Raw genomic sequence first — 13,705 nt, 5'->3', positions numbered from 1 at the left:
GACCAGCCAAATCTTTCCTGGAATATCCACTTATGCCCGCTTAAAGCAACTAGCAAGGTTAGGGTCTGGGCTACCTTCTTGAAATGTTTGAAGGGGTCTGGCCTGGTGCATAACAAAACACAAGAGTTTTGAATTCCCAATATTTAGTTAAAATAAATTATGGCTTTGCTATGTGGATGTCAAACATACAGTCTGACAATTCAAAGAAAATGGAGGAGTTGAGAGAGGTGCTGGTGAGATACCGTTGGATGCCATGATTATTGTGAAATCTGTTGTTATACTTTCAGAGGATGTCATCGATAGATAGTATGTAAATGAGAAATAAAACAGGGCCAAGGACAGGTCTCTTGGTGAGACAATGTTGCAGGAGAGGAAGATAGCCATACCAGGAAATGTTCTGGCTACAGATGGATAAAAAAGAATGAAATCAGCTAAGGGCAGTTCCACCTGCTAGATGATGATTGGAAGTATGGAAAGGGATATGAGGCAAACAATGCCAAACACTGTTGTTGAAATGGATGATAGGAAATAGTTTAGTGGTCATAGCTGTATAGAAAATAATTTCTAACATTGATAAAGTCTGTTTAAGTACGGAAGGAGGGGCAGGAAGTTGACTGAAATCAATTGGCAGAGTTGTGGAAAAATAGGCACAGAATACAAAGGCAACAAATTATTTAATGGCACTGGCAGAATAGTTTAAAAGTCAGCCCTGATTTTTTTTGATGGGTGGGGGGAGGGTTGAAAGCAAATTTAAAGAGGAGTGAAATGAGACATCATCTTTGAAGATTGAACTTATAACATCAGTTAATTGGGTGGTCTGTCATTTAGAGTGAATACAGGTAGAATATCAGGAATTGGTCACATGAATAGGATGTGTTTGAAGAAGTCAGGATGGGAGCCAGGACAGAACATAGAGAAATACACAACTTCAGAGCCAACACAGGAGAGAATCTTAGAGAAAGTTTGATCCAGTGGGGGAGGGAAAGCAAGGAAGTAGAAAAGTATCTCATTAGATGGTCTCAATTTTTGAGACAAATAAATCCAAATGCACTTATTATTACATTGGAATAAGGACGGATATATCTGGAAAAATCCTTTTGAAAACTTTCACTTCAAAAAACTTCGCATCAGGATAGAATTGCAGGAACATCAAAGGGAATAACAATTCATATCACATGAGAGGCGATGCAATTGCTTGGTTAGTGGACTCTGATTAGGCAGTACTTCTTGTTTTATTGATTCATGGGATGTTGGCAGCACCTTTCCCCAATCACTAATTGCTGAGATGGTAGTGATGAGGCTGTGAACTGTGACAGTCCTTAGGGTGTTAAGAAAGTGCTGTTAGGAAGGGAGTTCCAGGCTTGTGCATCCATAACCCTGAAAGAACAGTGATATATTTTCAAGTCCAGATAGTGAGTGGCTTGGAGGAGAACTTGCAAGTTTCCATGCAAATTGTCATTTCAAATGGGAGAGATCATGGGTATGGACGATAAGATAGATCAAGTAACACAAATATAGCTTTGCCAAAGAGCATGATAAGAGAAGTAAGAAAAAGTGTCTGAAGGAGATGTGACAATAGAAGTTCTTAATAACTGCAGGCCAAAAGCAAAACAAAATTCAATTTATCTGCTTTCCACTCCAAATATTTTGGCCACTCTGGTGAATCCTTGAAGAAATTACAAGTCTTGTTAGATATTTAATAACAATTTAATTTATTTTGGTTTTTTTTAAATCAATCAGTTCAGGAGGAAATTACATTACCAATGAAATTAATGTGTTTATTATAGTAGTCACTTTACAAAAGCAGTTTTATATTACGTAAGAACAATGTACAGGTCCTTACCACTTCTGGCATTCTTTCACTATTGTCTCACGGGGATGATAGTACACACCACTGAATTCACAAGAGCACTCTTGAAGATAGACACATTGATCTCTCTCATTCAATACCATTCCATATGGACATACACAGCCAGAGATACACTTGGCTGCTAACTAAAGAAGAAGTGAATTGACAATCAGAATAGTATGCATTTAATTGAAAAATGTAGGAATCCACACAGTAGCATTAGGGATGAGCAAAGATCATTTAAAAAACACAAAGACTGATGAACAGAAGGCAGCAACAGAGATCCATGAACAGGACTGCTGGAGACCTAACACCACAACAGGCCTGACATCACAGTGAAGATGATGAGGGACAAACAACACTAAAATGCAAGAACTGTTCAAAATCTTCGGCTATCAATTTATTTCTCCAGTACTATTCCTTTATTGGTACTAGTTTCTCCTAAATTCCTCAATCTCACTACATCCTTGGTTATTTACTGCTGCTAGAATATGTTTTGACCATTGCAAAGCACGTACCTTGTCTCTGACATTTTCTTATTTATTGTTATAATTTCCTCTGTCTTTGCCTACAAAGAATGCATGTTTACTTTTGCTCATTGCTTGTATAGAACGTCTATAAAAAGTTCTTATTTTTTGATTGCTTATTTTTTCTTGCTTTTAAGCTTTCACTTTCTATTTCATTTTGCTTCAGTTTTCTTGATTACTTTTACTGATTTCTAAGTATTCCCAATCATCAAATGATTTCAGGACAGCCTCATGAATTGTAAGATAGTAAATCTCAAGAAAAAGGGGGTAAGAAAGCAGAAACTCTAGCACTGTCAGCCTGATATTAGCAGGTTTTTTTTAGATTAGATTACCTACAATATGGATCGCAGCACTGGTAGTAATCTCGAAATAACTACCTTTGAGATCCTACATTTCAACTTTCTTCCTAGTTCTCCATATTCTGCTTTTAGGATCTCATCCTTTTTTTTTAACCCATGTTGTTAGTACCAATGCGCATTGACCAAAAAAATCTTTGTTCCAACAAGTCCACAGGCCCTTTGTTCCAACCAGTCCACGCCGACCCTCCAGAGAGTAACCCATCCAGACCCTTTGTTGACCCCTGACTAATGCAGCTAACACTATAGGCAATTCAGCATGACCAATTCATCTAACCTGCACATCTTTGTGATTGTGGGAGGAAACTGGAGCACCCGGAGGAAATCCACGCAGACACGGGGAGAATGTGCAAACTCCACACAGATAGTCGCTCAAGGAGGGAATCGAACCCAGGTCCCTGGTGCTGTGCTGTGCTGTGAGGCAGCAGTGCTAACCACTGAGCCACCTTCCTGCCTATTGAAAAATACTGGAAGTTATTAACAGGAATGTGATAACAGAACACATGAAAGATCATAATATGAGCAGGCAGAGGTGAAATAGATTTATGATGGGCATCTTGCCATTAATGTACTTGTTAAAAAAGTTTGGGATTGCAATTACTTGTGTAGTAAAATGGGCATCTGGGACTTTCAAAAATGAATCTATAAAGATACCAGACAAGGGGTTATCACACAAAATTAAAGTTCATGAACAGATAGAAGATTTCTCCTTGTTGCTGACTTAGTTGAGGGGTCAAGTATCGCATGTCCAGGTTTGCTGACAATGGAAAGTTATGAAGTAAAATGAGCTGTGAGGAGAATGTGAAATGGCTAAGATTGACAGGACAAGACCATAGAACTAAAGTAGGAAAAATGTAAATAAAATGGTACAATGACATTACAGGAGAGCAGCTAGGTAATTGACTGGTATTTCTCCTTTGTCTCTTAGGAATCAGATATCGAGTTATGATGGTAAAGACACTTAAAAACTTTACATAGATAATTAATATTTTATAACTTCAAAACTAAAATTCTTCACAATAGTGTTAAGGGATTCTAAATGTTTGTCAAACATAAACAGGACAAAGTTTTTTTGGTCAATGCGCATTGGTACTAACAACATGGGTAAAAAAAAGGATGAGATCCCAAAAGCAGAATATGGAGAACTAGGAAGAAAGTTGAAATGTAGGACCTCAAAGGTAGTTATTTAGAGATTACTACCGGTGCTGTGATCTAGTCAGAGTAGAAACAGCAGGCTAAAAAGAATGAACATGTGACTGCAATGACAGTGTGAGGGGGAGGGTTTCGGATTCATGGGGCATTGGGACCAGTTTTGCGGGAGGTGGGACCTGTACAAACTGGACGGGTTGCACCTGGGCAGGACTGGGACTGGTGATCTTATGGGGATACTTGGTAAAGTTGTTGGGGAGAGTTTAAACTCGTGTGGCAGGTGGGTGGGAACCAGAGAAGTAGGGTAGTACATGCAGAAATTGAGGGAGAGGTAGAAACCAAGGCACACATTACTAAGAACAAGAACAGACAGGGAAACGCTGCTGAAAAGAGCAGAGGAGGTGGTCTGAAATGCATGTGTTTTAATGTGAGAAGTATAATAGGTAAGGTAGTTGAACTTAAGAGATTTGGTTAGTACTTGGAACTATGACATTATTGCCATTACAGGGACTTGGCTGAAAGATGGACAGGACTGACAGCTGAATGTCCCTGGATTTAGATGTTTCAAGTGTGATAGATAAGGAGGTAAAAGGGGTGGGGGAGTTGCATGACTGGTAAAGGAGTAACTCACAGTTGTACTGAAGGAGGATACATCAGAGGACTCGTGCAGCGAGGGGCAACATGGGTAGAACTCAGGAATAGGAAAGGTGAAATGCTGGGGGTATGCTACAGGCCTCCCAACAACCAGCAGGAGATAGAGGAGAGAATATGTAGACAGATTTTGGAAAGATGTAAAAATAGCAGGGTTGTTTTGAGGTGGGTGATTTTAATTTCCCCTATATTCACTGAGGCTCACTACACGCTAGAGATTGAATGGAGCAGAATTTGTAAGGACCATTCAGGAGGAATTCTTGAACATTATGTAAACAGTCCAACCAGGCAAGGGGTTATACTGGACATGACTTTGGGAAATAAGCTTCAGCGGGGGAGCATTTCGGGAGTAATGACCATAATACTGTGAGTTGTAATAGATTCATGAACTGGGATGATAGTAGTCCTCTGGTGAAGGTGTTAAATTAAGGGAAGGCGAACGACAACAATATTAGGCAGGAACTGGAGAATTTTGATTGGAGGCAGCTTTTTGAAGGTAAATCTACATTGGACATGTGGGTGTATTTCAAAAAGTAATTGATAAGCGTTCAGGAGTGGCACAAGAATGAAGGAAATGTACGGCAAGTTAAATGAAGCTTTGATGATCAGGGATGTTATGACCTTGGACAGAAAGAAAAAAGTAAGGTCAAGGAGGATAGGAACTGATGAAGCCCTTAAAGTATATAAGGAAAGTAGGAAAGAACAAACAAGGAATTAAAAGGGCTAAAACGGGTCATGAAAAGTCATTAGCAAACTGGATTAAGGAGAATCCCAAGGCTTTTTATACTTATATTAAGAAAAAAGGGTAGCCAGGGAAAGGGTTGGCCGATTCAAAGACAAAGGAGGGAATCTGTGTGTGGAGCCAGAAGAGGTAGGTGAGGTCCTAAATGAATACTTTGCATCGGTATTCACCAAAGAGAAAGAATTGGTGGAGGATGATCTCAGGGAAGGGAGTGTTGACTCTTTAAGCTAAGTTGCTGTTAAAAAGGAGGATGAGTTGCGTATCTTAAAAAAAAGTATTAAGGTAGATAAGTCCCCAGTTCCTGATGGGATTTATCCCTGAATATTGAGAGAGGCAAAAAAACAAATTGCTGGAGCATTGACAGAGACCTTTGTGTTCTCTTTGGCCACAGCTGAGGTCACCGACGACTGGAAAACAGCCAATGTTGTCTCATTGTTTAAGAAGGGTAGCAGGGAAAATCCTGAAAATTACAGGCCTATTAGCTTCATGTCGGTGGTAAGATTCACAGGGCCAAGAACTGTACGCATTTAGAAGCAAATGGACTTATTCGCGATAAACAGTTTGTTTTTGTGCAGAGGGGGTCGTGACTCGCTAACTTGATCGAGTTCTTGGAGGAGGTGACAAGAGAAAAGCAGTTGATATTGTCTACTTGGACTTCAGTAAAGTTTTTGACAAGGTCCCTCAAGGCAGACTGGTATGAAAGGTGAAGTCACATGGTATCGGGGTGAGCTGGCAAGGTGGGTACAGAACTGGCTTAGTCATAGAAGACAAACAGGCAAAAGTGAGGACTGCAGATGCTGAAAACCAAAGTTTAGATCAGAGTGGTGCTGGAAAAGCACAGCAGGTCAGGCAGCATCCAAGGAGCAGGAAAATTGACGTTTCGGGCATCAGGAATAGAGGCAGGAAGCCTCCAGGGTGGAGAATTAATTGGGGGTGGGAGGGGGGGGCAGGGGAGCTGGGGAGAAAGTGCAAAGAGTACAATAGGTGAATGGGGGTGGGAATGGAGGTGATAGGTCAGAGAGGTGGGTGGGGGAAGGTAGCAAAGAGTACAACAGGTGAGTGGGGGTGGGGGTGGGGGTGGAGGTGATAGGTCAGAGGGGAGGGTGGAGCAGATGGGGGGGGAAGGGAGATTGGCAGGTAGGACAGGTCATGAGGACAGTGCTGAGCTGGAAGGTTGGAACTGAGGTAAGGTGGGGAGAGGGGAAATGAGGAAGCTGGTGAAGTCCACATTGATGCCCTGAGGTTGAAGTGTTCCAAGGCGGAAGATGAGGCGTTCTTCCTCCAGATGTTGGGTGGTGGGGGAGCAGTGGTGGAAGAGGCCCAGGACTTGCATGTCCTCGGCAGAGTGGGAGGGGGAGTTGAAATGTTGGCCCTCGGGGCGGTGGGGTTGATTGGTGCGGGTGTCCCGGAGATGTTCCCTGAAGCACTCTGCGAGGAGGCGTTCTGTCTCCACAGTATAAAGGAGACCGCATCGGGAGCAACGGATACAATAAATGATATTTGTGGATGTGCAGGTGAAACTTTGATGGATGTGTAAGGTTCCTTTGGGGCCTTAGATGGTGGTGAGGGAGGAGGTGTGGACGCAGGTTTTGCAATTGTGTGGGAAGGGTGCCAGGACGGGAGGGTGGTTTGTTGGGGGCCGTGGACCTGACCAGGTAGTCATGGATGGCAGGGGTAGAAGGATGCTTTTCGGAATGGAGGGCTGTGAGTAGTAGTGTTCCACAGGGATAAGTGCTGGAATCTCTACTGCTCATGATCTACATAAATGATTCAGAGAAAAATGTAATTCGTAAATGTGCAGCAGAACATTGATCAGTTGGAGGCATGGGCTGAAAAATGGCAGATGGAACTTAATCCAGACAAATGTGAGATGATACATTTTGGAAGGTCAAGTACAGGTGGAAATTATACAGTGAATGGCAGAACCCTTCAGAGTGTGATATGCAAATGGATCTGGGTGCACAGATCCACAGATCACGAATGGCATGCTTGCCTTCATTGGAAGGGGCATTGAGTATAAGGATAGACAAGTTATGCTGCAGCTTTATAGAACTTTAGTTAGGCCACACTTGGAATATTGCAAACAGTTCTGGTCACCATACTACCAAAAGGATATGGATGCTTTGGAGAGGGTACAGAAAAGATTTACCATGATGAAGCTAGGTACGAGGGATTTTAACTATGAAGAAAGGTTGGATAGACTGGGTGTGTTTTCACTGGAACCAGGAGGTTGAGGGGTGACCTGATGGAAGTTTATAAGATTGTGAATGCCATAGATAGTGTCGAAGGTATGAGGCTTTTTCTCAGGGTGGAGGGGTCAATTACTAGGGGACACAGGTTCAAAGTGTGAGAGGAGAACTTTAAAAGAGATGGGCGAGGCAAGTTTTTCACACAAAAGATGACAAGTGCCTGGAATGCATTGCCAGAGGAGGTGGTGGAAGCAGACACAATAGCAGCATTCAAGGAGCACCTGGAAGAATACATGAATAGGAAGGGAATAGAGGGAAACAGACCCTGTAAGTGAAGACAGTTTCAATACGGAAGTGCAAAAGGTGGCAGTGTACGCTTAGAGGGCTGAAGGGCCTGTACCTGTGCTGTATTGTTCTTTGCTATTTGTACCTGAGGAGGAGTAAGTCAAAAATAAAGAGGATATTACGAAGAAATTAGCAACAGAACATTGATCTTATATAGTGTTTACTCAAAATATTAGAATATATTTTTGTCTTTCACATGTTTACGAATACCTTCAGCATTTTCATCTCTAACAGAAGAACATCTGGTTTAAGTGCTGACCTTATTATTGTGAACAAAGCTACTAAAATGAAATACGAACTAAAAGAGAAAAGCAATTACAAAATATTTTTATATTTTTCAGGACAGTCACTGTCCAAGACCTCAGACCCCTCTCAAAGTTCTTCATAACCGATCAAGTTATTTTGGACTGTTATAATGTAGGAAATGCATATACCAATTCATGCACATCAAACTTCCATAAACAGCACTGTAATAATGACCAGATAATCTGTTTTTAGTTCTGTTAGTTTGTGTCTTTACTTTTTGGATAAGCCTTGAAGTTCCATACTACTTTTTACTCACACAACGTGTTTCTGTAGCATGCATCTGGCATGTTGGTTGATAAGCTGCTCCATATTCACCATTTTTTGCATTTGCACAATCAAAGTAAATTTTAGGATGGTCACACAATTCTATGGGAAAATATATTAACATGTTGTTACTAAAATACATATGTACAAGGAAATCTTATGGCTAGTCAAATTCATACATTAGAATGGCTAGCGGCTCACTTCAGTCTAAAATTATTATTCTACTAAGCACCTTGGATTAGATATTTAGAGAGGAGTTAAAATCCAAAATTAAAATGCAAGACACAATGGGTAGATTATTTTCATATTTTGTATGTCTTTTTCTCATCTGTTTTTAAAATAATTCAAATGAAATTATTCATACCTTCAGGGGTGAAATAGTTGCCAGAGCATTCAACTTTCCCATTGTTACAAAGGCTGGGAAGAGAAATAAGGTAATGGAATAGTATGAGAGCTACAGTAATTATATAATTATATATTTCAAATTCCATCCTTGTTCAGCTGTAAAGTTAAGAAACAAAGAAAAATTGAAGGAAAATTGTACTAATTAGAAACTTGTCCCCCTTGATAATACCCAAAGTTAAAGGTTGTTTAATCACAAACGATACCTACCTGGTGTAATTTGTCAATTACTGCTTTAATGAATCATTCTTGTTATTTATGTGTGTTGCAAAGCTACTTTAGGAAATGGTGGAGCCCAGAGAATGCACACTACTTGGAAAGCCAACAGCATTGTTATGAGAACTCCCAGATCAAATCTGAAAAGTTCTTCCTGCTATTAGATTTGAGTTGACATTGTTAGCATTAAAAGTTGATTTTAAAAAGTATGAAATCAATCATCAGATAGGAAGGCCATCTACATAAGGGTACCATAATTTGATGGTAAAGTGATTGCATATTTTATGGTGGATGCCTTGTTTGCCTGGTATTGAAGGAAAGTTGTGAAGATTGTCTTAGAGAACATGGTAAATCAATTCTAGCAGTTCTGTCCACAGGATGGGGTTATAATATAAAAAGAAACATAACGTCTTCAGCAGAGGGAAAGTACAGGAAGGATACGTGTTTTTTGACCATTTAGTTGACCATTGCACAGTTCCTTTCACATTATAATGTCCTTTTTTTAAATGAAAAAGTAGTAGCTATCAGCATTATTTTCTCACCATGAATGTCTCCCCAACTGTTTACAGACATTTGTTCAGAAAATTTGAAATTGATAGCAACCTTGTTATCGACCAGATCAGACCCCTTCAAAAATATTTTAGGTAGACTAGACCTTAATGTTTTCTTATTTTAAAGGCAAATGTAAAGTGCCTCAGATGCAATATGACCGGTCAACATTAAGCAAAACATCATTTATTTAAACACTGCAGTAAAAATACAACCAAAGAAAGGAATTTAGAATAATTTAACAGATTAGAAACTTAACAGAATAATAGATACAATAACTAGTACTAATTAACTATTCCAGTATTGGAACGTCCCATAAACACACTGCTTGGCAAAAAGGATGATTCAGATACAGATTCTCATATACAGTTCTCCAATCCAGCAGGAAACACATCAAGAAAATTGAGAGAGAGTAGCAGCCAAGAGACATTTACTGAAGCTTTGGGATCAATACAATGTGAAGCTGGAAAAAGCACAGCAGGTCAAGCAGCATCAGAAGAGCAGCAGAGATGATGTTTCGAGCAGGACCCTTCATCAGTCCTCATTTTATCCACATTTTATTGACTGATTTTCCAGCACCTGCGGTCCTGACTATCTCCAATTTACTGAAGCTTCCAACTCATTTGAGAGCCCAATGTCTTCTGATGTTACTGACAAAACCAAAACCCAGAAATCTGAATCTGAGATAGCTGGCCACATCCATTCAGGATGTTAATAGAACTCAAAGCCTCCCAAGATGTTTACTCAAGTCATCTTCTCAGTAGCCAGTTTGGCACCTCTCTTTGAAAAACAGAACAAAACAACCTCTTAATGTGACAGGATTGTCACAACTTCAACAAATAGAATCTGCTACTATGGTCAGCATGGTGGCTGAGCTTAGTACTGCCACCTCACAGCATCAGGGACCCAGGTTGATTCCAGCCTCAAGCAACTGTGTCAAGTTTTGCATACTCTCCCCATGTCTGGATGCTCTGGTTCCTCCCAAAATCCAAAGATGTGCAGGTTGGATGGATTTGCCATGGGAAATACAAGGTTAGAGAGATAGGGTAGGGGTGATGGGTCTGAGTGGAATGTTCTTCAGCAGGACAATGTGGACTCGATGGGCCAAATGGCCTGCTTGCACTCTGTAGAGACTCTATGATTCTACCTCAAGAAAGAAAAGTCTTCATACTTAGCATCGGGGCAAAACCCCAATGGGGATATCAGATTCAAATTGCTGTTATCACTCATGAAGGTTCTCAGAAATAACATTTTTGCAAGTAAATACGGTGTTTAACAGCCAACTATGAATTATCCACCTAAATATTATTCTATGCTTCACACGATATACTGCAATTATTCTAGAAATCTCCTTCAGGTTTATAGATTAGATTACATTACAGTGTGGAAACAGGCCCTTCAGCCCAACAAGTCCACACCGACCCGCCGAAGCACAACCCAGCCATACCCCTACATTTACCCCTTAACCTAACACTACGGACAATTTAGCATGGCCAATTCACCTGACCTGCACATCTTTGGACTGTGGGAGGACACCGGAGCACCCGGAGGAAACCCACGCGGACACGGGGAGATCGTGTCTGGTTGTCTCCCCGGAACAGTCCAAGAAATTAGTAATCACTTGCTTCAGCATTCCAAAGATGTTTTCTATCGTACTGTCATGTACATAAGAGCTTCATTATAATGCTGCTCAACCGCACTGAAAAGTGCTCTTGATAGTATCTTCAGTCATGGCAACAGTAGGTAGTCATGATTCCTTAAGGCAACAATACAATCGCTGTCCTCCTTTACACATTGGTGGGGTAGTAAACTGTGTTAGGATAAAAGAACCATGTGAGCTACAAGAACCTGGCATTGTAAACAAAAAAATTATGCCTGTAGTCATTTCTGGAATATTACTCTTTCTCCTTCATGCAATGAGTATTCTTTCCAAAAGAACACAAGACCAAAAAATACTTTGATTTATCATTCAGATATATTGGTTTACCCTGTTAAACTAGGTTTGATTTGTCTGCTAACAATACTACTGGTGAGCAGACTAGCTGATGCTTGCTGTGAATCTGCTGTTTTCTGAAATGGTATGGATGCATGAATTCACTGCCATTTTTCTTGTTGGTTGTGCTTACTGCTCAAATGAGTTGTGGAATTGTATGTCTCCCTCACAATTTCCTTATCAAAAATCCTCAAGTGTCACTCCCAATTAAGATACAAGATCATTTCGGGTCTCTCAACCCATTTAGCTGGATATCTTGCAGTGTCTCCTCTTCTTACACAGCTTCCGCTTTCACTTGACAACAGCATGTTGTCAATTTATTCATAAAGGAAGAGGCAGTAGCAATATAGGATGGAAGAAAAATAATTAAAGAGGATGCACTTATAAAGTAATCTCTCAGGACTAAACATTTGAGAGAATACTCTATTGACAATACATTATGGGAATAATCATCTCTGGGCCAACATAGAAAGACATAATCAACATTTTTCATCTTAAGGCAAAAGGTGTGGTAAGAACACATCTATATGATGTAGTAATGTTGAATTTTACTCCGAGCTTCAAAGATCACATCACTGAAGTTATGGATAAGGTGGTTGCCAGAAACAGTGTCTTAACAAAATGGCCAAAAAAACATTTGGATAGATACATGAATAGGAAAGGTTTGGAGGTATATGGGCCAACAGCAGGCAGGAGGGACTAATTTAGTTTGGAATTATGTTCGGCATGGACTGGTTGGACCGAAGAGTCTATTTCTGTGCCATATGACTCTAATGACCAATCCTAAATAGGGAACTGAGCCAAAAATACCACAAAGACCTAATCTTGGCTTGTGCTGTTTAATGCTGAATATGCCTATTAAGTCTCAGAATGCTTTCCCATGCTAACTTGAATTCTGTTGTCCATGTAACCATTATGAGCTACCTGAGAGTTAAGGGACTTAACAATCCAGATCTTTTTCAATATATAATTTCAGTTACATCACACTGTAAACCTTTGCTATAAATTCTGTGTCTTATGATCTTCTACTCCACAACCACCTGATGAAGGAGCAGCACTCTGAAAGCCAGTGCTTCCAAATTGACCTGTTGCATTATAACCTGGTGTTGTGTGATTTTTAACTTTGTACACCCCAGTCCAATAACAGCATCTCCAAATCATAGCTACCTGAGACCTACTGAAATGGATGACCTGTACTCCTTTCTGGCAAATAGGCAGTCTTGTTATCCTTTCTTCCACAAACTAAGAATCTAAAGTTGAAGGTTCTTACATAATGTCCAGCTTCTTGACTGTAACTTTCACAACTGTCCCTTGCTGATTGCAACACAAACACAGATTAGATTAGATTACTTACAGTGTGGAAACAGGCCCTTCGGCCCAACAAGTCCACACCGACCCGCCGAAGCGCAACCTACCCATACCCCTACATTTACCCCTAACCTAACACTACAGGCAATTTAGCATGGCCAATTCACCTGACTTGCACATCTTTGGACTGTGGGAGGAAACCAGAGCACCCGGAGGAAACCCACGCAGACACGGGGAGAACATGCAAACTCCACACAGTCAGTCACCTGAGGCGGGAATTGAACCCGGGACTCTGGCGCTGTGAGGCAGCAGTGCTAACCGCTGTGCCACGTGCCGCCCATGTCAGAAGAACCCCCTTTGCCGCAGCATCTTCTTCTGATATGTATAATTCCCCATGCAAATCCTCAAGATGAACAAAGAAACTGAAGTCTGGTCTGATCACTGTTGCTACCGGAGGAGGACAAAAGCTGTACTGACACAGAATTTCTGCTTCAATCACATTTGTAAATATATGTTCACTGTTCATCTGATTCATTGATTGCCATTTTAGCTACAACTACAACACTAGCCATCCATATCATTACTCAATGTTCTAAGCCTATGTGAGTGATAGCAATCCTGTTCATAACACCCTAGCTACTATGACACCTTGTCAGAGTGAATGAGGAAGAACTGAATGTTGTGAAGATGTCAATTCATTAGTAACCTTTACTTTAATTAAACAGAGTGTATGACATAGAAAGGGTTTAGCATTAAACTGCACTTGTAGTGAGATTACATAGGGGATGCTGGCCAGAAGTATCAAACCATTGTGGTAAGTGAAGGTTAGCTTGTCACGACTCAGGTCCATTGACCAACT

At 40.6% G+C, this 13,705-nt stretch overlaps 1 protein-coding gene across 1 annotated transcript in view; it reads right to left on the bottom strand.

The window, feature by feature from the left end:
- The window catches only part of LOC122558125 (mucin-6-like), a 314,704-nt gene that overhangs the window by 73,772 nt on the left and 227,227 nt on the right, over window positions 1-13,705 (bottom strand). Inside the window, exons 17-19 of the mRNA XM_087996204.1 lie at window positions 8,743-8,795; window positions 8,371-8,480; window positions 1,844-1,995 (exon numbers count right to left, since the gene is read on the bottom strand). Of these exons, the coding sequence (XP_087852330.1) occupies window positions 1,844-1,995; window positions 8,371-8,480; window positions 8,743-8,795 (315 nt within the window). The remainder of the gene's footprint in view (window positions 1-1,843; window positions 1,996-8,370; window positions 8,481-8,742; window positions 8,796-13,705) is intronic.

Source organism: Chiloscyllium plagiosum, unplaced genomic scaffold (genome assembly GCF_037043375.1).
Source record: "Chiloscyllium plagiosum isolate Xiang-an unplaced genomic scaffold, Cpla_swu_hap1 HiC_scaffold_18, whole genome shotgun sequence".
In the NCBI taxonomy this organism is placed as follows: Eukaryota; Metazoa; Chordata; class Chondrichthyes; order Orectolobiformes; family Hemiscylliidae; genus Chiloscyllium; species Chiloscyllium plagiosum.
The sequence above is the reverse complement of the archived record's forward strand: the minus strand, read 5'-3'. Positions and strand labels throughout refer to the sequence as shown.